The sequence below is a fragment of the Nyctereutes procyonoides genome, unplaced genomic scaffold, assembly GCF_905146905.1.
Source record: "Nyctereutes procyonoides isolate TBG_1078 unplaced genomic scaffold, NYPRO_anot_genome, whole genome shotgun sequence".
NCBI lineage: Eukaryota > Metazoa > Chordata > Mammalia > Carnivora > Canidae > Nyctereutes > Nyctereutes procyonoides.
The window spans coordinates 60,893,870-60,919,939 of record NW_026575121.1 but is presented as its reverse complement, the minus strand read 5'-3'; the positions used below and the strand labels follow the sequence as shown (position 1 = coordinate 60,919,939).

General features: G+C 52.6%; 1 protein-coding gene across 2 annotated transcripts in view; it reads right to left on the bottom strand.

The window, feature by feature from the left end:
* Nucleotides 1–368: 368 nt before the first annotated feature.
* The window catches only part of TFDP1 (transcription factor Dp-1), a 42,632-nt gene continuing 16,930 nt past the window's right edge, over nucleotides 369–26,070 (bottom strand). For both annotated transcript variants that reach the window (XM_055335846.1, XM_055335845.1), the window contains exons 3-12: nucleotides 23,066–23,132; nucleotides 14,394–14,500; nucleotides 10,813–10,934; nucleotides 9,576–9,741; nucleotides 9,060–9,203; nucleotides 8,461–8,529; nucleotides 6,505–6,656; nucleotides 5,627–5,793; nucleotides 4,766–4,844; nucleotides 369–1,680 (exon numbers count right to left, since the gene is read on the bottom strand). In XM_055335846.1, coding sequence (XP_055191821.1) covers nucleotides 1,533–1,680; nucleotides 4,766–4,844; nucleotides 5,627–5,793; nucleotides 6,505–6,656; nucleotides 8,461–8,529; nucleotides 9,060–9,203; nucleotides 9,576–9,741; nucleotides 10,813–10,934; nucleotides 14,394–14,500; nucleotides 23,066–23,132 — 1,221 coding nt within the window. In that variant the 3' untranslated portion in view covers nucleotides 369–1,532. The remainder of the gene's footprint in view (nucleotides 1,681–4,765; nucleotides 4,845–5,626; nucleotides 5,794–6,504; nucleotides 6,657–8,460; nucleotides 8,530–9,059; nucleotides 9,204–9,575; nucleotides 9,742–10,812; nucleotides 10,935–14,393; nucleotides 14,501–23,065; nucleotides 23,133–26,070) is intronic.

The following is a 26,070-nucleotide window of genomic DNA, read 5'->3' as shown; positions in this document are numbered from 1 at the left end:
GGTTCCACCTGCATGCAGCAGGCAGGGAGCACCAGAACATGGCGGCTGCACGTTCACCCACCCCCAGGTCCCACTGCCCTCGGGACACTGGCAGGAAGTCAGACTGGCAAGAAAGGCCACTTCCTCCCATAGCACCACGGACACCCCTCCAAGGCCTGCGGTAAACACTTCACCATCCTTTCTCACCTCACGACCTCACTCCTGAAAGTCAAACCCCCAGAATCTGGGTCAACTCTGAGGGCCTGGGAGGGCAGGTGCACTTGGGCTGTGTCCACCGGGCCCCCGACTCCTTGCTTGGAGACAAGCAATACTGACACAGAAGATAAATTGACTTATGGACCAGAATCCTGAATTAGAGGAACACAGAGCGTGTTTAAAATGTCCATGCGCGTTTTATTAATAAAAACTAACAGTGCCAAGTTAAACAAGTCAAACAATTAAAGTCTCTTTATATTCCATAAAATATTACAGAAAAGTTTATTTGTGTTTCAATAAAAAGACTATTGTTTAGAACAGGCAGCTGACAGCAACTGTGCGGTTAATGGTTCTTTGTGAATAAATTTTAAAAGGGACTATACTGCCTGTCCTGAAATTCCTTTTTCTTTTTATAAAAAAAGAACTATTAAAAATGATTGACAAATTTTGAGTTAAAAAACTGTTAGAACATTCTCTATATTTAATGTCAACTTCATCATAGATTACAGGAAGATGCTCACGAAACAAATAACGTTTGTTTCAGTTCATGTCCTTAGATGACAGACGTGTAGGTATGTAAACGACTACACAGGAGTTTCCACACCCCGCCTGTAAGAAATCAGGCGGACCTCCCACGAGCAAATGTGCTCCGAGCCTTCCACAGTTGTCGCAGCTGCACCAGCACGGCAGTAAACTTTTACCAAACAAAACAAAAAGAAAGAAAGAACTTTGCAAATTGTTTGCTGCAACATAGAGGGGAAAAAAAAAAGGCATAAACTTGATGGAATCACAGTCAATATAATTTAAGGGTAAATAAAGTCATGATACAGTTTCTGGCGCTGAATGCTGAGGAGCATAGCCCTGCTGCTTGCCGGGCCCCCAGATGCCCCAAGAGGTGGGGGCATCAGGAGGGGGCCACATGCCCCCACCAGCTGTGCCGCTCCCAACACACTGCAGACACATGGTGCCCAGGTGCACCAGCCACAGCCACACTGCATTTTACTGTCGCAACGTGGATGGGGCACATGGCTTCGGCACACTCAGCAAGAATTGGGGGGCAAAGCGAAATCTGAATGAGAAACAGACAATGAAAACGAAATCCTAGACAGTGAAGAAAGGCCCTGTGTCGCCGCTGGCATGGAAGCGCACCACAGCTCCCCCCAGGACCCCGAGGAGCACAGCCCTTGCCTGCTCAGTGGGGCCGCACGGCCGCGCCATCAGCTCACCGCTGGCTCCTTGGGAGGAGGCCAGGAAGAAACACGCGCCTGCGGCAGAAGCAGTCTCTTCCGAAAGCGGTGTTCCCGATGTAGACCGTGAGGGCGGGCCACAGGCGGGCGTCAGTCCTCCTCCTCATTCTCATTGAAGTCATCGTCCTCCTCTTCGTCCTCCCCAACGTAGGACACAGGGGTCTCCACCCGGGATCCGCTGTACTGAGACCCGCTGGAGCTCGTGGCCAGCATGCCGTCTGCACCATTGGTCAGGTCACTGTGAGGAGAGGCGAGACAAGGCAGTCGGTGGGACGCGGGCTGGCTCCTGGGGGGGAAGGGGCTTTCCCTACCATGTGCGCAGATCAGGGACTCCCGACATCCACCCCTGTGAGCCCGGCGCTTCTCCCGAGCCGTCCTCTGCGACAGAACAGAAACGAGCAACACTGACAGGACCTCGATGTCAGTGACCAAGTTGCTGACAAAACCCCAACATGCTCCAGCTGGAAACCTACGGCTCCTTCTGGGCCTTGACCTTGTGACCCCCTCCATCTCCAGGAGGGAGCTAAAAACATGTTAGGAAAAAGGAGCCCCCAGGAAAAGATGTGGCTCCCCAGATGGCAGTGCATGGGAGATGCCAAGCAAGTCTGTACATGTGCTGTACGTGTAAGCATATGTTGTGTGCATGTGTGGTTGTGCATGTACGTGTGTTGTGTGTGTGCATGTGTTGAGTCTGTGTGCATGTGTGGGTGTGCATGTGCACATGTATGTGCCTGAGTGGTGTTGTGTGAATGCATGTGTCCACAGTCCCCCAGGCCCCACCCTCAGCTCCTCTGGCATCAGTGCAGAGCCTAGGAAGACGAGCTGTGTGACAGATGAGTCTCACTCAGATGCTCTGCAACCTGCGCTTCTAGAAACAACTCCAAGGACCCCATAGCCTTCTACCATTTCATGAAACAGCAGCTGCTCAAAGCCAGGGCGGTGGCAGGGCAAGGTCCAGGAGCCCAGGGGGGCAGACCTGCAGGGCGGGTACTGTTGGGAAGCAGGGCTGCTCAGCCCTACACTCTGGTCCCTCAGACAGGTGTCTGGAACCTGTCTACGTTGCCCCTGTACCCTTGAGAGTCTCAACAGGGCACATCTAACCTCCTCTACTATGACAACTGGGGGGCATCTGAGCCCAAGGGTGCCACTAAACACCTCACTAGGCACAGCACAAGGTGCATGACAGAATCCTCTAGCCCCAATATCAACAGTGCCTTGGGCAAGAAGGCCCTGGCCTAGAGAGATCTTTAAAAAGCCGCAATCCTGAGGAAAGACTTCTGGGTTCAGGCACCACCCCTCAGGACCCAGCAGAGCGGGTCAGACACCGTCTCGGGGCACCAGCAGGTGACAGCCCATACCCCCTATGAGGTGCACACGTCCCCTGAGAAGTATAATCTGTTGTCAAAAGTCATTGTGATTTCTTAGTAATTGAGAAGAAAAGGTATTCTAAGAAACACCACATACTAAAGGGATGCCAGTCTAGAATTTAAAGCTCAACAGAGTTCCTCCAGATTCTAGCCAGACACCCCATAACCACACAGGGGTTTGGGGGTCACCCCAGCAGAAACACCATGCTCAGCATCCTCTCTGCTACTCAATGGGAAGGCTTCAGTCACCTGCCTCAACAGGACAGGACACAGGAGGGTAGAACCACACAGGAAACACGGCTGTTCTACACTCGAAGAAGAGGGAGTTTGGGGCGTGGGCTGATGAGCGCCACTCTCACCTGGCAATGCAGGTGGGTGCCCCAAGGGTATAGCATCCCATACCTACCACAGGCCAGAGCCGTGGCTCCAACAAACGCTTTTCTTTGACATACAACGTATGTCACACACGTATATATTTTAATGCCTTTTACTAGAATTAATGAACACCATATGATTAAAAACTATTAGATGTGACAGTCTTTGACAAAGGAACTCCACATCTGTGAAATCCAGCCTAGCAAAAAAGTCAGAAAGGGTAAAAAATTTAGCCAAAAAACTACTTCAAATTGCATCTTTTCTTCTAAGTGGGAACCACCTAACTGTCCAAGAAATCACTGTGCCTTGGTAAAGTATCAGTGCCAGTTTCTACACTAGTTTTTCTTCTGAAATGGTAGTGGCCCTCCTTACCTTTCTATAAACCTGCATTAATACCCAAATTCCGCCTCTTGGAAAAACCAGTGCTCAGCATCCCACAGACTCACAACCACACATGCACAGCGGGAAGGTTACGATCACCTACTGAGCTGACCTCTGCCTAAATCTGACGGGGGCCAGATACTACACAAAGGACTGCGGTGACAACCCCACAGCCAGCCCATCGCATGGCGCAAGTCAAGAGCTTCACTCGTGTCACAGAACCCAGGAGCCGGTGACGGCCACAGAGCGCCACATCACCCTTGAGCAGATCAATTCCATTCTGTTGAACCTATAGACCACTAATCTATTTCACACTTCAAAAAATTAGACATTTATTAGTATTTAAGATTGATATGAGACAATATGTATAATAACGTATAACATAACATGAAAGTTAATAAAACCATTGTTTTGTCAATACTTAATGCAGAAATTATCTTATGTTAATTTTTAGAAAACTAAGATAAATACCCAGAGACAACATAATCCTGCTTTTGCAGGATGGCTAGTTCAAAGGCTACTACATGGTGATTTAAATAATAAAACTTCAGTAACACAAAAAAAACACATACAGTAAATAATAAAGCGAAAAACAGAGGCCCCGGGTGGCTCAGTCAATGAAGCATCTGCCTTGGCCTCAGGTCATGATCCCAGGGTCCTGGGATTGAGCCCCACATCGGGCTCTCTGCTCAGCGAGGGATCCCCATCTCCCTCTCCCTCTGCCCCTCCCGGTGCTCCTGTGCACACACACTCTATCTCTCAAATAAATAAAATCTTAAAAAAAGAAAGAAAGCAGGGATAAAGTTTTATGTACACTGTGATCTCAACTGTGTTAAACAGAAATAGGAAACAGACGGAGAAACACCCCATCCCTCAGGCTGCCAGCAAGAGCTCAGGCAATTCCGGCCCTACCTTCAATGTATCCTACTTTTTAAAAAATAAAAGGCACGCATCACTTTGATGTTTTAGGGGGAAGAAACCCTAAGCAAGAGGATCCTGTGTACCCAGGGGATGAGCTACGATGGGCCTTCAGGGGATGCAGCTCAAGAGGAGCTGTGGCCGGGAGCAGCCAAAACTGTGGGCAGAGTGTGGGGATCCGCCATCCACGCGAGGGAGCCAGTGGGGAGCCCTAGAGGAGGCAGGACGGTCTTCAGGAGAGCCAGGGGCTCCACCCACCAGCCCAGCTCAGAGCTGTAGTACCTGGCAGAGAGCCTTGTGCCATTTGAGGTTGAAACTGATGACGTGACGAACACCCCTCCAATTGATCCCTGAGCCATCTCTGAAATGAGAAGAAAACAAGGCAAAGGTCACAGGTACAGGCCAGACAGCTGACCCGCCCTGCAGCTTCTGTGCCAGGACACTAGCCATCCTGCCCAAGAAGGCACCCAGTCCTTGGTTTACGTGATCACTGATGACCATGCAGCTGTCCCATAAATGGACACTGTTTGAAAGTGGGGTTGAGAGCAGGAGGACCAACCCTGACTCCCCATCCCAGGAGATGGCATGCACTGCTGGCAGCTGCTGTGGTGTCTGATCCAGGCCAGTGGCTCTGGGAGGAGATCCACACCCCCAGGTGGTACAAGGCCAGCAGCCTTCTCACCACAAAGCCCCTCCATGGCCACGACCCCATGGTTCGGCAAAGGAGTCCCCAGAAGGGCAGCGAAAGCAGAGAACTGCCCCCCAGGCAAACCCGTCCTCACCCCCACATCGGGAAGAGGCACAGAGCACAGCACTCCCCAGAGCCTCTTCTGGTTGTGGGACCTCGGAGGTCAACCACCCACCTCGTCCACACCCTCTGACATTCCAGTCCCTGCTCCCTGCCTTCTTGAACCCAGAAGGTAAAATCCTAACTTAATACCTCCATCACATAAACCACACAATGCCAATATGGCGTCCAGTCTGCCAGCCCTGTACCCTACCCGCCTCATGGCCCCAGGGCCCCCTTCCTGGCTGAGTCCACTCCTGGTGCCCAGTACTGGATTTGGCCTCTGCAAAGGCGGGCCACACATCCAGAGCTGGGATCTGGCCCCATGGCCACCAAGGGGACCGGACAAGACTGACCTGTCACATAGGGTTCCAGTGCTTTCGGCACCAAACTCCTAGCCATCTTCAGGTCTTCAGCAGAGCAGCTTCCGGACTCCAGCCCACAGGCCATCCCCATGCGCTTTAGCACTTCTATGTCATCATGGATCTCAAACGTGTTGTCAAAGTTGAACAGATACTCAAACCTGAGAGACAAAGTCGCCACCAGAAAATGAACCACATGCCACATTCCTGACGGTGCAGGCATGTGGGGCACACGGGACACATGGGGCCCCAAGCAGAGTCACTCAGCCCAGCCTCCCAGGACCTTTTCTCATCTGGCATCCCACAAAACCCATCACCGCAGAAGCAGCAGGCATCACAGAGCTGAGCGTGGGGCAGCTGCCCACACCTCAGGCCAATGCTGAAACTGAACACTGGCTACTGCTTGTACAAGGTTTAAACAGATGCACTAATAATAGCCCTGAGAGATTTTACATTTTAAGAGATAAACACAAAACCAGGGATGTGAAAAAGAAGTCTATCATCTCATTACACTGAAAGACTATATATAACAATCACAAATTAGATACTTCTATAAAGAAGTAAGTGGGGGCAGCCCGGGTGGCTCAGCAGTTTAGCATCCCCTTCGGCCCAGGGCGTGATTCTGGAGACCCAGGATTGAGTCCCGTGTCAGGCTCCCTGCACGAAGCTTGCTTCTCCCTCTGCCTGTGTGTGTCTCTGCCTCTCTCTCTCTCTCTCTCTCTCTCTCTCTCTCTGTGTGTGTGTCTCTTATGAATAAATAAATAAAATCTTTAAAAAAAAAGTAAGTGAACATGCTACTTCTGAGTGTGACAGTGGCCTTCCCCGGCTCAGCTGGGACCTCAGGGTAGGGGCCCACTCATCAATGGACCTACTTGTCATTGGAAATGCTGCAGTCGATCACGGTCTTCTTGCTGGTATTGACGATGATGAAGGGCAGGTGGATGACGGAGTTGGGGGGCGGCGGCCGGCTGGCCTGCTGCTCCGCCTGGCGGTTCCTCTGCACCAAATTCTTGAAGGCAATTTGCTAAAAAAGATGAGCCACCAGCACGCTGCTCACACCAGCTGCCATCAATCGAAGACCTTGTCCATAGGTGTCCCAACAACTCTGCCCAACCCCACAGGACAGCAAGAGGGGTCAGGCCCGTGAGAGGCCAGAGCAAACCAGGGGGAGACGCAGGCCCCGTTGAGGGCTCAGAAGAGGATGCACACCCTGAACACCAAACAGCCCGAGGGGAACGGAGGCAAATGCTCAGGCCACTGAGATAAAAACGTCTCCCAGGAATGGTTAAAAGAAATGCATCAATGCTGGATGTTGCATTCCTCCTGCCCCTATGGGTCCCGAGAAGGCAGACATGGGGCCATGCCCCCATAGGGACCTAGGGCCATGTCCCCATAGGGACCTGGAGCAGCAAACATCTGCAGACCTGCTGGCACAGGGCTCTCTCTGAGGGTGTGGGCCCTGACCTCTGCAGTGACGTACACCTTCACCATAACTCAGCGTGTGGTCAGGTGAAAGCCAGGAAGCACCCCTCCCTCCTCAGCTAGCCCCAGGCCACAGCGCCTGGGAGGGGACTTGGGGCTCACAGCTAGGCAGGAGAGGCAATGACTGGATATTTTAAAGCAGCCTCGTGTGCCATGGATATCACAGGGCACTGAGCCGAAGAGAGGGACCACTGCTGACAGACATGCGCGTGCTGCCCTACTGCCCTCTGCAGCTGCATCCCATCCACCAAAGCACTCCCTGCACCAAAGGCTAGGGTGGAGGAGTGACCGAGGTACCCCATGCCGAGTGCACCCAGCATGGCTAGACTACACCCTCCGCTGCAGTCTGCAGGCACTGGGCCAACAGCTATCCCAAGCCTCTCACTGACCCCTCCCCTCTGCTTTCTCCTGTGTTTGAAGATCTCCTGACATCAGCCACCAGGCCTATCCTCAGACCCCACTGCACTTCCCCCAGGACCCCAGGGTTCCCCATGCTCCCTCCAACCTTACCATAGGGCCTGTGGCTTCACAGCCCTTGGGGTCCATGAGCACCTCAATAAATCACGGCTAAGCCATGTCCCCTTCCTTGGCCAACCACCAGTTCCACAGCAGCTGACTCGCACACCGTAGGCCCCAGCTGGATGGCCCAGTGCCACACAGCTTCAATCCAGGGACCAGCCCCCACTCCAGCAAGCTCCTGGTATGTTTGTTATTTCTGCTTCCAACCCTGAATGGGCATCTCCAGGACCCTACAGGGATGGGGATGGCGGCACACGCCCCCCAACCACACATGCTGACCATCTCACACCCCTGGTCTGCGGTTTGGTACTCAGAATGCACTTCATACCTGTCCCTGGGGAAGCTTCACATGCTACCTTCCACAAGGCATCCCTCCCATCATTTAGACTGTGAAAAGCAGCACGCGTGCAGCACATGAGCTCACCCATACATCCATTCTCTCTGGGAAGACCATCATCTGTAAAAGTTTACATCAAGGACACCTGTGCCCGACTCAGTGGGTGCTTGTGAAATGTGCATTCAGATCTCAAAGTGGAGATTTTCCCCAGGAGGTAGGCACCAGGGCTGCACGGCACTGAGCCCTAGGTATTCTATGTTTCTTCCCAGCCATGCACTCCAGGGCAGGGTTTGCAAGCGAGGTGTGGTTAAGAAATGAACAGTAACACAGGACAGTTAGGATAACACCCTGGTAAAAGTCCTCCATCTGCATGCAAGGCGGCACAGGCACGGGACGTGGCAGTGGATCACAGGGCACAGGGGATGCCACAGCAGGAGGGAGCCAGACCAGCAGACACAAAGCAGCTGCCTCCAGAGAGCAGCACCCTTACCTGCAGGATGAGCTCCTGAAGCTGAGACTGTTTCTGCTTAATCCTTTCAAGTCTCCTCTGTCTCTCCACCTTCAAAACAAAGATGGTGGCATCACATTGCATCTAGCAGCGCCCCCTAGGGACATGCTCCCTGGCCTGTTTGCCAAACTAACAGCATGGAAACAGATGGCCTATAGCACGTGGCACATGTCCTGGGACAAAGGGGGGTTTCTTTAATCTCAAAACCACACCCTCTACTCCATCTTCTCTTATCTTCTGGACACGGCAGTGTCTTCGGACACAGCAGCTATAAGACTCAAACCTCAGCTGTCAGGATTCAGAATTTATCTATGCTGGGGATCACCAACTGCGGCCAGGCAGGCCACCTCCTCACCAGTGCCCACAGAGCACGGACAGGCTAGACGGATGGCATGCCAACATCTGGTGAGCAGGCGTGGGGCCTGGGGAAGCAGCCGACCCCCGGTCCAGGCCAGGAACACACAGCTTCAAACCCTGAGTGGGCACCTCCAGCACACACACCAGAAATGCCCACCCCAAACACACTACACAGGGGGCACATCTACAAGGGCACAGCGGGAAACAGGTGGTTAGCCGCATACCTCTAAATTCTGACATTCCTGAGCCGAATTGGTGGGCAGACCAATCCACTTGATCTCCTTCTTCTCCTTAGAGATGATGTTCATGGCCATCAGCACATTTAAGGCATCATAGACTCGCCGTCTTATGTTCTTCTGGTCGTAAGCCTGGGGAGGATAGAGCATAAGTTTTCCAAACCAGAGCAGCTCACGGGTGAACACTTGAACACCACACTCAACCACATGCAGGGAAGCACACCACCAACCCACCTTATGCCCTGTGAACACACCAGCTGTGGCTAGATGGCTCCTAGAGCATCCCCACAGAACTCCAAGGGAGTCTCTACAGGGAGCTGACCCAACAGGAGCCAGAGCCCACGCATGACACCATCTGGGGATGATAAAGTGTCATACTGCCGAAAGATCCAAAAAATTGTTTTGTGTTGTTCTCTGAACTTGTGTGACTCAAGTAGTTTCAGAGAAAACAAGAGTGAGCAGTACGACGCCAGGGCGTCTCCCTGCCATGCAGCACATACTCACGGATTCGTTTGGTAGGATATGGTTATCGGCAGCACTGAACTCTGCAACCAGCTCGTCGGCCACCTCGTTGTAGGACGTGGTCCCCTTCCTCTGCACCTTCTCGCACACCTTCATGGAGAAGTGCCTTAGGCCTTTCCCGTTCTTCTCCCCTTTCCTGTGGCGTTTCCTTCAAAAATACAAAGGAACAGTGGTGCCCTCAGCACCAGCCCCAGGGGACACACATGTCCACCCACAGGCTAGCAAGCTGGGCATGGGCCGAGACCCCAGGTGTGGCCCTGGGGACCTGGCTCGTCTGCAGAGTGCACTGGGCACAGCCCTGGGGCCAAGGCTCTCTTGCTTTCTTTAGGGGCCAGAAAACAGACTTTTAGGTGGCCAGGCCTCACATCTCCATCAGCTCCCAGGAAAAACAGGGTAGACACACATCAGATATGCAGGAGCCAGTGCACATCTGATGTGTACTGATACACCAACATTGCTTCTTAAAAAGATGTCCACTGACACAGAATTATGCAAGTTTTACTGCAAATTTAAGAACTTTTAGGGAAAATTTGAGCAGGCCAGGAGCCAAGGCGATGTGGAGACCATGACAGCCATGTGGCAGTGGGCACCCGACACTGAAGACCACAGTGTGCTTCAGATTGGGGGAAAGCCACTGTCTCAACTTTTTAAGTCACCACGTCAAGGGAAGGGTGGCTCTGGACAGACACCTTGCTGGGTGATTCAGGGAATCACGGTTTTTGCTTTGGAACCAATACAGACATAATTCCCAAAAGGTTTTTGTTTTTAAGGAAAGTCACAGAGCTGACCTCCGAGTAAAATTATTTCCTCACTAGGCTGCTTACTGGAAGACAGGGTCAAGGTGACAGTGGGCCGGGACCCTCCTACAGGTGGGTGTCACCCGTGGAACAGCAGTTACAGAGCCACAGCGGGTGAGGCTATGTGAGATCCACCACATTTGCACACTCTTCCCTAGATGCTACTTTCCAGTGCAGAAAACGGAAAAAGTGCCAAAGTCACCAAAGTGCTGAGAAGCCAGCTTCCTCATCTTCTTCCGATCGCATGTTGGCCACCCTCCATGGTGCAGACCCCTCCCCCCAAACCGCAGGGAGGCGGCCCCCTGCAGCCAGACTTCTCCTTTACAAGGAAAAGTGTACCCTGACTACATCTTTTCTGGGCATGACGGCCAGCCCTCATGGCCCAGAGAGCTGGAGGTTATAATTCTAGGCAATGTGCTCACCCGGCAGACCAAGGTGAGGGGTCTGAAGGCTGGTTCTGTGAGACAAAGTGAGTGTTAGGGGTGTGTGGGCTTCCTACCACGATAGTGTTGGGCGCTGCAGGTCTCTGAGGCGTACCAATTACCTACAGTCAAAAGAGACAATTCAGAACACAATCAGAAATGTCCCGCATATGACCCTGCCATTTTACATTTCCCATCATCTACAGCCACTGCTGAGCTCCATTAGCTAAGAAATTCAGAGAACATGGTCACGTGAGCCCCTGACAGCTGACCCTGCTGAGTTAGACGCCATCGATCAGCACTTGTGCCCTCATAGACCTCAGGTGTGTCCCCAGGTTCACCAGAAGAGGCAGGAAATGCCCCCACGCCAGCAAGCCCCACGGAACAGCAGGCACCAAGGAGGTGGTGGAGAGCGGGGGCACCTACAGAGTGAGCCTCAGGGTACATCCCCACTGTTCCTCTTGCCCTAGTTCACGTGCCCTTCCCTTCAGGGACGCGGACAAGGATGAAGCCCTCTCTTTCAGGGCTCCCCAAGTGAGACCAAAACACAAAGAGGAAAACTCTCAGAACAAAGGGATCACAGAACAGGCCTTGTGGTGCCCCACCAGCCCACCCGTGTGTGGGAGCCTCACCCCAACAGCGGCTTCATGGGGGACCTGGCACCCTAAACACTGCAGTGGAAGGAGGCAGTTAGCACCAGCAGCAAAAGACACACTCCAGGCAAGAGCAGCTCTGGGGATGGCAGTATGACCTGCCCTGCACGTGGTTGAGTCTGAGCACCCCATGCCATCTCTTCACAGAAGAAAGGGAAAGCCTGCTTTGTCTTTGACAAAGACTCAGAATTCGGTCTTGTGAACATGCAAATATTCCCATGGGGGAAAGACACACTGCTGTGTATAGTCAAGTAAAAATCCCAGTTTTCTAAGATCTTGTACCTGTCTCCACCCACATCACAGAGCTGATGCAGGAAACAGTTCAGAAACCTGACATCCCAATCGGAGAAGGACAAACATTATATGGTCTCATTCATTTGGGGAATATAAAAAATAGTGAAAGGGAATAGAAGGGAAGGGAGAAGAAATGGGTAGGAAATATCAGAAAGGGAGACAGAACATGAGAGACTCCTAACTCTGGGAAACGAACTAGGGGTGGTGGAAGGGGAGCTGGGCTGGGGGTGAGGGTGACTGGGTGACGGGCACTGAGGGGGGCACTTGACGGGATGAGCACTGGGTGTTATTCTATATGTTGGCAAATTGAACACCAATAAAAAATAAATTTATTTAAAAAAAAGAAAAAAAAAAAGAAAGAAACCTGACATCCCAGTATCTACACAGCTGAGTGCCCCAGCGCCATTATGCCGCTGTCCAACGAGTCACCCTCAGGCACCAGGTGCTAGGGCAGCCCTTCGCAGGGGCAGGGCGCACCCTAGGGTCTGTGTCCACTGGGCAGCCAGGGGGACATCCCTTGGGCCCCTTCTTAGCAGGATGAGTGTGCTGCCTGCCATGGCTGTGGGATAGCTGACTGGGCACTTTGTCCTAGGTCAGGTCACCTGTCAGTGCTAATGACCCACAAACCACAGAAAGAAAAATGTTCTCAATTTCTTTTTTTTTTTTTAAATTTTTTTAATTTTTATTTATGATAGTCACAGAGAGATAGAGAGAGAGAGGCAGAGACATAGGCAGTGGGAGAAGCAGGCTCCATGCACTGGAAGCCTGACGTGGGATTCGATCCCGGGTCTCCAGGATCGCGCCCTGGGCCAAAGGCAAGCGCCAAACTGCTGTGCCACCCAGGGATCCCTGTTCTCAATTTCATTCTTTTAATTCACATTTGATCATTTTCCAATGATCACAGTTTCATCACAGTGTTTTCCAAACTGTGGATCACTCATTCAAAAGCCATGAAATCAACAGCATGCTTTCTGAAAAAAAAAGAGGTCAACAGAGACAAATTCCAGAGAGGAGGCACACCTCCTGAACCTTCTGATTCTTTTAAATAAACACATGCATTTAAAGGGCCCTGGGTCACTGTGGAGAACATGCTTCTGCCGAGGCCCAGGGCCACCAGTTTGGGAAAACACGGAGCCCTGTCACTCGTGGCACTTCCTGGACGTATACTACGCAGACTTGGTTGGCTACATTCTCAGGAGAATGGATTTAGGACACCGACACCCACGCGGACGGGAAGGAGCATCACCAGAGGGCTACCTGACACCTGGTCCAGGCCCCCACAGCCAGCACACTTGCTCTTGTCTTCTCCCTATGCTGGACCTCCTCACGCATCTGGTCCACAATGAGAACGAAGGTCAGAGGACCAGGCATACAGCAAGTACTCAATAACCGTTCACAGTGAACACGGCCTCCCTGGATGACAGAAGGCTGTTCTCTCTCTGGTCCTCTCCTACAAACTGTGCCCGCAGGCACTGACTCTGGCAGGGCTGCAGCCCAAGCTCCTCATGAGCCCAAGCCATGCTCACATCACATGAAGACGAGGCTCCGCAGTCACAATGCGCCTGTCCTTCTGTCCTCAAGGGCCTGGCAAATGGAGTTGAGAGACATTCGGACATGTACTCGGCTGCTCACCCTGCTGGGCTTCACAAGGGAGTTACCATCTCTAATTCCATCCCGAAACCACCAGGCTCCAACCAGAGATGTAACTTTAGGTCTGATAAAGTTTAAGGCACCAACAGACAAATGTGCATGTTAATTTTCTTCCCTACTATCTACAGCCACAAAAAGAGATGGATTCTCAATTAAGGAGGTATTCCCAAGCTATGTCCGATACACAGTACCTAAAAATAAAATGAGTTACAGAATAAAACAAAACAGAATATTTAACTTATATCAAAAACACATTTATTAAAAGCTATGATGAGCCAAAATATCACAGCAACTCTCTAAGAAAAGCAGTCACGCCTACTAACGGGGGCTAAGTGACGGGACGCATCCACAGTTACCCGGGAGCTGAGATCTGAGCAAGCTCAGGTGGGCAGTCAACATCCTCCTCTTGATGCTACACATGGCCCAGGAGTCAGGGAGGCTTCAATCTGACTGAGATCCGTCAAGAAGGGCCCACTGAATCCCACAGGTGATCAATACACAGGGGCGCCCAGCACGGGCTGAGGAGAGCAGACCCACCTCTGCCCCCTTTTATCAGGTGGGGCAGTCAGGGACACACCTGTCCCAGTACCCTGACAGCCTACAGAGCCCTAAGCCCACTCACTGTGTGCTCCACAGGGACCCCATCCCAGGCAAGGAGTGTCCACCCTAAGGAGGGTCAAGGCTGGGTGCTGCCACCCACACACAACTCAACACGGCTTCCCCAGGGCAGACTCGGGACCCATGGGCACACGGCACAGGCCAGGAAGCTGCCGGGCCTGAGCCAGGCCCCACTGTCCAGTCACACCTGCAGGCAGGCCTGGTCCAGGGGAGTGCACACTGGCACCCCGAAATCTGGCACTATCCCAGCACAGTGAGCATTCGAGAGGGAACAGCAGAAGGCAAACCTCACACCCCGACCTCCGCACCATAGCCTAAGAGGCCACCATCCAGAATATGCAAGCCCGCCTCCCCAGGGCCCCTTACCACTTGCTGTGCAATGTTGACATTGGACTGTCCGAATGTTTTTGGCAACAGCTGCTTCCCCAGCGTGTTCACTGCAGAGGGGTGGACAGCTACCAAGGACACCACACCTACAATGTAAGGAGGTAACAGGTTAGTTCCATTCTGGGGATTAAGGCTAAACATGACAGCTTCAGGATGATGAGGCTTCTGATGAGAGGTCCCTACTTTACCCACCTTAGGTCTGTGGGTCAGTTGCAAATCCTTCTAAGTTTAACTCACACCTCACAGCACCTGCATGGACACGACCACCTGCTCTCCCACCCAACCAGCCCCTCCTGGGTGCTTTCATGTCAGGAGGCAGAGCTCAGGGGCCGCAAGCACATCACCAACCTGCCCCAAGTCCCTGTGGAGTTGCCTGCTCACGTATAGACTGTTCTGCAGGGACCCCCCCAGGGATCTGAGGATACCAGCTCTTTAAAGACTACAATTGTGACAATTAGAGGCAACTTATGTTCTAGCATTTCTCTGTGTGCAAAACTAGTTTAGAAATTGAACAATCGGGGCACCTGGGTAGCTCAGGGCGAGATCCCAGAGTCCCAGGATCAAGTCCTGCATCAGGCTCCCCGCAGGGAGCCTGCTTTTCCCTCTGCATGTGTCTCTGCCCCTTTCTCTCTGTGTCTCTCATAAATGAATAAATAAAATCTTTAAAAAAAAAAAAGAAGAAAAGAAAGAAATGCCTGGTGACGAAGATGCCCCCTCTTTGAACACGCAGATGACCTCATCACAAAGCAAAGGGGAAGGATACACGATGAACAGAAACACTCATTCCAAGCATTAGAGTTCTGTGTGCCTGGCTCTGTCCTTGGTGCTAGGGATACAAGCGTGAATAAAAATGATAAAACATGTTATCTTGGGATGCCTGGGTGGCTCAGCGGTGAGTGTCTGCCTCTGGCTCAGGGCGTGATCTAGGAATCCGGGATCGAGTCCCACATCAGGCTCCTTGCAAGGAGCCAGCCTCTCCCTCTGCCTAGGTCTCTGCCTCTCTCTCTGTTTCTCTCATGAATAAATAAATAAAAACTTTAAAAAAAATCTTATATATTAAATAATAAAATCAAAAGAAGTAGAAATGATAAAAATTCAAAACATAAAAATGAAGCCCTTGCCCTGACGGCATGAGAAGACAGAGAGGAAATAAATAAAGGGAGTGCGTACAAGAGACAGTGATGCCCGGGAAAATAGTTAGAGGGTGGAGACCCTCAGAGTGTGCTTGGTCCACGTCCTATGGAGAAGGGCCAGAGCACCCCCAGGAAGAAGCAGACCAACTCCCCCTCTCCTGGTCACTGGGTCACTACCCTATGGGGAGAGGAGGAACCATGCTGGCTCCTGGAGCAGACTGGCCTCCTGTGGCTGCCACCGCAGGGGAGAACAGGATCCTGAGAGGGGGATGGGAAGAAGGAGGGACCGGCCGGGGATGGGGAAGAGAAAGGGGGGATCTGCAGGAGGATGGGGGGACCTGCAGGGGGATGGGGGGTAGGGTGGTGGCTCACGCCAGGCAGCAGCACATGGCATTTCCTTCACTTCACGAGGCCATCTAGCCCAGCCTGAAGGTTCATTTTTTGTGCCCTTTAAAAGTCCATGCATTTTAAAGAACAGACCGCTAAACAGTGAATCCTAGAGCCGCACACAAAAACCAAATAATTTCTGAACAGCACAAGTTGACCAAACCAACTGGCTAAATATTAGTATTTTTACCAACCAACACCAATAGATATTTATTTTCTGTAAATATATGCCTTGTTTTTATTTTCCTTTAAACACAGAGATCTGGGATCCCTGGGTGGCGCAGCGGTTTGGCGCCTGCCTTTGGTCCAGGGAGCGATCCTGGAGACCCAGGATCGAGGCCCACGTCGGGCTCCTGGTACATGGAGCCTGCTTCTCCCTCTGCCTATGTCTCTGCGCCTCTCTCTCTCTCTCTCTCTCTCTCTCTCTCTGTGACTATCATAAATAAATAAAAATTAAAAAAATAAATAAACACAGAGATCTATATCGTAGCAAAAACAAATTTTTAACAATTGTTTTAGGTATGCAAAATGTTTTAAAAGACAAAAAGCAAAATTATTCTACTTTGTATAGAGAGATTTAAAACATACAAACCTATCACTTTTCAGATTCATGTATAGATTAGCTTTAACCTATTATTCCTAGGTTTCTAGGAATACTGGATTGATTCATTAAAAAAGATAAAAATGGGTTTTTTTCAATCTGCAAATGACACACTGCCAACATCAGGCGGTTCTTAGGACACGTCTCAGCGCTTACTTTGCGCGTCACGTAAATGAAGACAGAACACAGGACTGCTGCACTGGGCGCAGCCGCTTGTCTCGGGCTAGACCTGCAGGTCCAGATGCAAGTGCTCCCATCCATAGAAGGCAACACAAACCACCCAGAACCACAGGAAGGTCCTTCTGTAAAATAACATGCTTAGAGCCCCAGGGATCTCAGGGAGCAAGGGGGAGCAGAGAGGCAGATGTGTACCCAGAGCCCTTTCCTGGACAGTGGTAGCAGCTGTCCTTTCCACCAGGGGCTCTTCCTCGTTTTGTTGAGAGAAACTTCAATACAAAGAATTGCTCTGAGGAAGTCCTGCTCCCACAAAACCTAGATTTAACTATGACCATTTTACCCTATTTGCTGAAGAGGCCTGAAAAGCAGAGGTAAGCTTCCCGCCCGCAGACCCGCCCTATCCCCAGCTGCAGCCAGAGGGCTTGGAGGACGCACCATCTGTGCCTGTGAATCCAAGAAAATACAAGCATTACTCATGTGGGCCTTTGAAATCTCAAAGAAAGCTGACTTGTATCACATCTTCTTGCATCTGCGCTCACCCCGTTGCTGGGACCATCCTGACAGATCTAGCGGGTTTTCCTGCGGTGCTGAGCCACTACTCTGTGCTACCAGGCTGGCTGTGAGGATGCACAGATGCTCCTAAATGCAGTAGTTAATGTTGGGCAGGCCTCCTCCTGCTGAGTCTCCCAAGGGCAGGTGCACCAAAGGGAACGTGTGCTCCAGGTGACCATCTGCATTTTGGGCTTTGGCCCAGCACATCCATGCACACACACTCAAACACACACACACACGCCCCCCCAGCAAGTGTCCATCTCCCAAGTTCCTGTCAACTGCTGACTCAGGAAGACATGTCCCTTTCTGTCAATCTCAAGGATGGAATTTCATTTCTGGTTTAATCTGATCACAGAAATTAGAATTGTTTAACATCCTCTTCTGACAAGGACCACCACACACTCAACCCACTCACATGGGGGACGGGAACCAGTTTAGTCACAACACCGGCCTAGAGATCTACTCACTAGAAGACTGTGAACTGGACTTAAAGACTTTTATTTAGGGAAATATGCACAGTATTTTCAAATATAACATCATGAAATGGAGGATTCCTTTCCTAGCAAGAAAATGCACTAGGAACATACGTGATCTGAACTGCTCTAACTGTAACAGAAAAAGGATCCTAAAAATACTATGTAATATTATAATAATCACAATCCATTAATATCTATAGGTTTTAAGATATCTTAAATGATGAAATTATAGGGTTTAATATTTTCTTGGACATAATTTTAACCATTTTTAAGTTCTGAGAACTTCCTATCCTGCCCACCACACCAGACACTGTGCACTGATGTGGCTGAAAGGGCCATTAGAACTGGTGCCAGAGAAGCTCTGCCCCAGGCGATGGCAGGTGCTACCCCAGACAGTGGGCACTGGATCACCACCAATGGTGTCCTTCTCAGGATGAGCTCACTTGGGGACCATCACGACAGCCACGCCACCCCACGTGCTCACTGCTCCCCAGCCGAGCACCCTGAAGGGGGAAACGGGCTCTGCAGGGGCCGCCTCCCGCCCTGGTCTGAGGGGCACTGCATCTCAGGACTCTCAGGACACTGGCTCGGACAGTGGCAGGTGGACGACGCCCTCACTGCTTATTTGTGCAGCACCTGTCTCTTTTGCACCGTGGCAGTCATAGCAAGCCCAGCAGCAGGGTTCAGAGGTTGGGACGTCATCTAGGCTTTAGGTGTCCCCTGGGTTCACACAGCTGGGAGGAGATAAGTTGGGGCCTCTGTGGCACATGCCCCGGGAGGCCGAGTGAGTTCTGCCATTTCCTCCTGCACAGGGTCCTTTCCCAACCGCCGCATGAATATCAGCCTGGACTGACCCACCATGTGTGCAGGGGCATGCGCCTCTGGGAGGGAACAGTGTCCATGTCTCTAGAATCACACAGCAACACCAGGCTTTCAGCCACACGACACCACTGAAATCTCACCTCCCCTGCCTTAGAACCCTTCCAAGGGGAGACACAACACTGATGCAGAAGCGGGAGGTGTCTGTCACCACCCAGACATGCATCTGCCGCCCCCCCCCCCCACACACACACGGAGTGCACACAGGCACAGAGCTGTTCGGGGAAAGGATGGGTCTCTGTCAACAGTCAACATGCCTTACAACTCTCCACCAAGAAGGCACCAGACGAAAATGGGCAGCACTAGGAACTCCAGGAATGGCCCAGCGACAGACAAGTGTTAAGTCACACAACCACGGGGACAGGACAAGCACACGCCAACAGGACACACCTGTATGCCACCATCGGAGAGTGTGTACAGAATAGTGAATACACACATACATGTACCTTTACATTTTTAACGGAATTCTGAAGTACCCTTGCAGTTTCTGCAGTGAGCATGTTTGATAAATAAGAACTTTGCCAAAGGGGTGTGAGTAAGGCTGATGGGCGAACAGAGATTGGGTGAGAGGAAGAAGGCTGGCTGTGTGCAGAGGGCAGGCAGGCAGCAGGCACATCGGGAGCAGAGGGTGCCCGCGTGGCAGGGGACAACGGCCTGAACCCCAAAGCAGCAGCTGGATGGCTGAAGAAGAGAACCAGGCAGGAACACCAGCAAGAAACTGGGCCAGCAAAGCACCTGGACAGACCCAACCAGCACGCAGGCCCGGGAGCAGAGGGGCTCAGACCCACTGGGCCACCAGGACCCAAAACATGGCTGCTGCGGGTATGTGGGGCTGGGCATTCACGTGTTTGGTGCAGCCATGCACATGAGCCACGTGGTCCAGTACCCAGTCTTGAGCATCTGCTCAGAACACAGGAACAAAAGTGCATGCAAAGGTTCACACGCCATCACCACCACTGGCAAAACACCAGAAGCAACCCAGTGCCGTCACGCATAGGATTCACCATCTCCAATGGCATCGGGGGCTCCGGCCCTCAGGGCCAGGGGTACAGAATGTGGTGACTTCAGTGCATTTTTCTGGGGGAAACAGCTTTCTGAATCTTGCAACTGTGACGACTAACAGGATAAGCCCAGTTGCCAAGGTGCCCGTTCTCAGCTGCCCATTCACAGGCCAGCCAGGGCTGCTCTGGAACCAGTAAGCCGACTTCAGGGAACAGAGACCACCCTCCAGAATTACCCGACAAAGGTTTTCAGAGCAGAAGCTGGGATTCCTCAAGGAGGAAGGAGTGCTGCCTTAGGGTTAGAGCCCCAGCCCCTGCCTGTGTCCAGCCTGCAGATTTCAGACCTGCCAACCACCTCATCAACTGGGACAACTCCATGAAACAAGCCTCTCTCACATGCACAGCATGCCTCCCACAGGCTCTGCCTCTGGAGAAGCCTGTGCACACTGGGATCTGGAAATGGGCCCCACACAGCAGCAAAAAGACACAGGCAGAAGAGAGTCATGGGCAGCACTGAAGGCCAAGATGGTGAGCTGAGTTGCCGTCAGGACCCAACCAACACGGCAAGAGCTGCAAAGCCTGCATGGGAGCGTGTGGGAACCCAGTGTGAGGGGCATCCTGGCCAGAGCCTGGGCAGGAGCAGGCAGGGGAGGCCTCATCAGTACCAGCTGGGGGCAAAAGGGTCCCCAGGGTGCAGTGTGATTCAGGTACTGGCCTGTTCCCAAATTCTCAGTGGGTAGACTGGAAAGTTGGAGCAAACTGGCCTGGTAGGCACAGCACACAGGGTACAGTGAGACTAGCCCCTGCCCTGCAATGCCCAACCCGCACTGGGCCCGGGCCACAGCCCTCTTTGTGACTACTCCCCACCCCACAGTTGAACAGCTACAGTGAAAGCCAGCTCCTGCCCCTCACAGTCACCCCACAGAGACCCACTCTCTGGCACACACCACTGGCCATGATGACTCCGGGCTCCTGGAAAGGCTGGTGCACAGGGTCTGGCCTCACTCACCGTGACCCACGCTGAGCTTGTGCCAAATGTCCTCGGGAAGTGCCTGCAGTGACCACTGAATCAGACAACACGGCGCAGGGACACCTGGGTGGCTCAGTGGTTGAGCATCTGCCTTTGGCCTAGGGCATGATCCCAGAGTCCAGGGATCGAGTCTACATCGGGCTCCCTACACAGAACCTGCTTCTCCCTCTGCCTGTGTCTCTGCCTCTCTCTCCGTGTCTCTCATGAACACGTAAATAAAATCTAAAAAAAAAAAAAAGACAACATGATGCAGCACCCAAAGTCTCCTCAACCAAATGAAACACCAATGAATGACCCAAAGTGAACAGCTCAAGTCAGCAGCTGCTTTAGTCTGTTGCCTAAAATTAACCTCAAAATCTCTGAGCCCAAAGCAAAGGAGGCTGCAGGTAGAAACTCTCGACGGGCAGATGATACGGGATAGAGCCTGTGCACCAGAAGGCGGCATTCAGGCACCTGGTCCCACTCCCTCAGGGCCAGACCAGCACCTAGCAGCCCGGCCCCACAAACAGCTCTGTATTAAAACAACTTCTGTGGAAGTGCATGAGAAGCCTGCACGGGCAGCAGGTCGCAGAGATGGTGTGGGGCAGGAGCCCCACGAGGAACCCGAGCACCTGAGAGGCGTACTGGTCCTGGAGGGGCACAGACGCAGAGGCAGAAGCCAGGAGAACCTCGAGGGGCAGAACACAGAACCTGCTGCAGGGCGCACAGGGGGCTGCAGGGGGGCCAGATCACACTAAGGAGACACCAAGTACTTTAGCACTTGTCAGTTAGCAGGCAACTGACACCAGAATGTTGCCTCGTGGACTCAAGGAGCTGTTTTCTGGTGCCTCTCAAGCCTCTGCCTCACCATCAAACTCTGCAGGACACAGCTATTCATAAGCAGGAAAAGGGGACAAGCAGCCTGTGATAACAAGCAAGGCTCTCAGAGTATCCTAACAGTGAAGAATTCAATGTAAACACCAGAATGAAAGATTTCCATCATTTCCAAAGGAACAAAGTTTGTGGGGTTTTTTTCATGGTTATTTCTGCTTCATCATTTTGACAAAACATGTCATGCCTACAACTCCTGAAATGCTAAGTGTCCTGGTAATTACACTACAGTGTCTCTCACTCATGCAATCTACGGACAGTGAAAGCCACACACCGAGCCCCTTGGCGGACTCTCCAACCCTGCGCAGGAAGCTGAAGAGCAAGGGATCCACAAAGAAGCAGGACTCTGCCTATGGCCTTCACAAAAGCAGAGAAATCAGGAGAGCAAGTGGAGGCCCACGGCCCACAGCCTGTCCTGCATGACAGCAGCAAGCAGGATAAGGAAGCGCACCAGCCGAGCCTGGACAGGGTGCAGGCCAAGGGCCCTGAAGGGCAAGAGAGCCTCCATGGGCATCTGAAGGTGACATCCCAAAGCAACAGAGGGGACGGAGCATGAGCCCACCGCCCCAAACCACATTGGCCTGCTGAGCCACACAGGCAAGGGCCCCATGGGGCAGGAGTGGCTGGGCTGCCATCCCACTTGCCACAGCAGACAGACAGGAAGGGGCTAGGACACAACACCCAGCTCAAACTCCCCTGAAGCTACAGCGGGACCCAAGAGGTCACTTGTGCAGGCCTCAGCCTGGCTGGTGTGGAGAGAGAAGAGGCAGTGAAGTGACCCAGCCACTATGAGCTCCATAGTCTCACACATCCACGCTGGAAGGAGCATCTCCTCTGATGCAACACTTCCACAGCTAGCCTACCCAAGGAGACAACTAGCACACTCTGACATGGTCACTACGAGGGGAACCATGGGGCCCTTGGGAAAAGTGGCTTTGACCAATCCACCCCCATGCTCACCCCTCAACTCCAATGAGCCACTGAACAGACACACACGGCTTCCTGACAAGGAAGATGCTCATCCGCACATGAGGTATGCACCACAAGCCTTGCATCTGAGTCTGTTCTGGTTGGGGCCCGCGTCCAGACCAGACACCTGAAGAGCCATGAGGTGGAGGAAACCATGTGACCTGGGTTCTCGGCATCTCACATTCCCGAATTTCTGCAAACAGTATGTGGCTTACACACCAAAATGAACTGTACCACAGATGTGTGCCTGCAGGTAGTGTCTGGCTGACTTCATTGGGGGGCCCAGGCACCCTCAAAGCAGGACTCTTGCACCAAAGAAACTCACACATACACCACATGGAACACTCGTACAACAGAATGGCGTTGGGGATCCCTGGGTGGCTCAGTGGTTTAGCGCCTGTGCCTTTGGCCCAGGGCACAATCCTGGAGTCCCAGGATCGAGTCCCATGTGAGGCTCCCGGCATGAAGCCTGCTTCTCCCTCTGCCTGTGTCTCTGCTTCTCTTTCTCTCTATCATGAATAAATAAAATCTTTTAAAAACAAAAACAGAATGGCATTTCAGAAAGAGGCGCCTTACCTTTTCCAGGACTAAGATTCTGGTCTATGAAGACCTTGAGTTCTCCGTTGGCTTCAATTAGACCGGCCTGCGGAAAGCAACAACAACAATAAATAGGACATCTGGGAGGACAAGCCAGCCTGTCTGAGCGGCGTGTATAATAAAGCATGAAAGACCACATGGCCGTGGTGATGCAAACAAGTGCAGGAAGCTGTGCAGGGAGTGCAGGGCCTCCCCAGTGCTGAGCTCTCTAACTGGACACTCAGCGTGAAAAAAGATCACGTGAAGACTTCAGCCTTTGAAAGTAAGCCCTTGACCCATAAGTCAAACAGCTTTTGTCTGTTAGATCAACGTACATATTACATGGCAAGCCTGAGAGCAGCAGGGGCACATCTTGGGTAAGCATGAAAATTCATCCAACCATCTTGAAAGCAGACTAGTGATTGACCTGAGAAGAGGGCATGCTCACAGCCCTTGGACATAGCAGTTCCTCCTGAAACTGGGCGTATGCACAACAGGGGACACAGCAGGATGGCAGGGGTACCTGACACCCTGGGCGCCCCATCTCATGAGTGGGGCAACCACGTGCAGATGCCAGGCCACACCCATATAGCGGTGCCTGCTGACAGCACGAGCACACTGGGGGCACCAGGGAAATAAGGTCACAACCCATGGCACACAATGCACAGGGAGAGTCTGCAGGACCACCTAGGACACTACAAGTGGTCATGTCCAGGTCTAGGAATGATTGCTGACGTGCTTTCTGCTTTTGTCTCTTCTAGATTTTCCACTGGAAAAATGGAGACTTGCATAAGTTAGTTGTGGGCACCTGCACTGTTAGTGCCTATTGTGATGCCAGCATCCTTGAGTTCAGAGCCAAGAGCTCCTCCATCCCCACCAGGCATCAACAGAGGGCGTCTGCATGCCTCACTGAATCAACACAGGCAGCTCTGCTGGGGATGGGGGGGTGCCTGGGAAACCAAGCCTCCTAACACCTGCCTTGCCACATGCACTACTTACACCAGCTCATACACGTGTACACATACACAGGTGTACACACACATCCATACAGAGGCATCAACACCCACACATGAACACGCAAGTACCTAAGTACACACATGCACACAAACCACAACACAGGTCAGTTAATCTCAAGAGACAAGTCTCTTCTCCCTCCTGCTCAGGCTTCTGACCACCAGCAGCCAGCGCAGTGGAATTTCTGGCCTGGTGAGAGCATCCCCCCACCCCAGAATGCCTAGTTGCTCAGGGACTCACACCTATGTCCACCCACAGGAACCATGCATTCACAGAAGCTCACGTCTGTGTGCTGGAGGTTCCTCATGGGATGTGTGAGCACAGGCCAGCCTGTAAGCAGATCTAAGCCCAGCTTCCAGCATCATCTTGCTCCTCCAGGAAGCCAGGGTATCCGAAGCCCCATCACCTTCCCACCCTGAGCAAATGCAGTCCCCAGGGGCCACAGCCTGAGGCTCCAGGGGCCATGGCTTGAAGCCCACCTCAGGCCCCGCGGCATCCCAGGGGTGGGTTTACGGTCTCTACTGGATGCACAGTGAACAAACTAAATGCATCATCCACACAAGAAACCAAGAGCATATATCCCAACTCACTGACTCTACCTGAGATGGAAGTCAGGCCTACACATGTGAGGGACCACCTGCACAGCCTTGGAGCCCAGCAAAGCTTCCTGGACTCTCCAAAACCCCAACTTCCCACAGAAACCAAGGGACCAAGTGTGTGTGCCCAGGAGGACAATGGCAGATTGAGGCCTGGCTGGATTAGAAGATGACTGGCCAGGAAGTGGGTGAGGAAGACTTTCCACTTGCCGATGGAGCCCAAAACAGGCTGGTCCCAACAAACAGGCTCCAAGTGCCCCAGAGCCACAAGACACCAAGTACCTTGAAGCAAGGACCTAGCTATAGCAGGAGAGTGCCTCAGTGCCCCCACAATGACAGCAACACCTGTCAGACAGCCCCAGACACCCCCTCCCCGGCACATCACCGGCACTGCCAGCTCCTCCTTCCCACAGCCCCAAGGGCTCCTCAATCCCATAGATGTGGCCCTGAAGGCCCTGTCCACAATCCTTCACACCAGAGCAGATGCATGAGTGGACGCTGGACAAAGACCCGATGAGAACAGGGCCTGCCACTGCCCTCACGAGTCTACCCCGGTAGGACTCGTGGGACCCAGCATCTGCCCTGACCTGGTGCCACTGCACGTGCTGCTCTGGCGCTCACTGGCCGTTCACTGGAATGCCAAGAATGCTGCCACCCCTGTCCCATAGAGATGGCGCTCATGGTTGGCACAGCGGTGGCACAACCCTAGCAACCCTCACAACCCAAAGCAGGAACCAAGCTGGGAAGCCCCAAGTCCCCCTGAGGAACACCCAGTCTGACTCGAGCTATAGGTCAGAGCAGCCCGTCCTCCCTGGAACAGAAGTCCCCCTGGAACATCTTCCCCACCACGGGCTGCCTGCAGTAGCACCCAATGGGCGGCCTGGGTGGGAAGAGACCAGCACAACCTTTTCTGGAAAAGTCTGGGAATGGATCAAGAGGCCAGTCCCTACCAGTCTCAATGTCAGGACCCAGAGCTGAGGAGCCACTGGAGAACCAACGGACAAGACATAAAGGAAGGCAGCTGCAGAGCCCAGAGGATGAAGGAGCCACACAAGCACTGGACAAGAGACAGGTCCCCCACAAGTATCAGGTCTGCTCCGTGATACCAGGAAAACCCTCACATGAACCCTGAGTGCTCATGCTCGGTCAGATTCCTGTCTCTTGCACTCCCAAAGAGCTCGTGTAAAAAGGGGGCTGGGAATTTTAATATGGGCGGTGCACCCACCACCTGTGCAGCAGGCAGGGCCCAGCCTCACTCTGTCCCGTGAGAGCCCAGTGATGGGCAGTGGCCAGGCACAAAGCGGCTGCAACATCCAGAGCATACTGTCCCAGCAGCACAAGTCCAGATCTCAGGCTGGGAAGACCCTGTCTGGCGCAGTTAGCCCTCCACTGTTA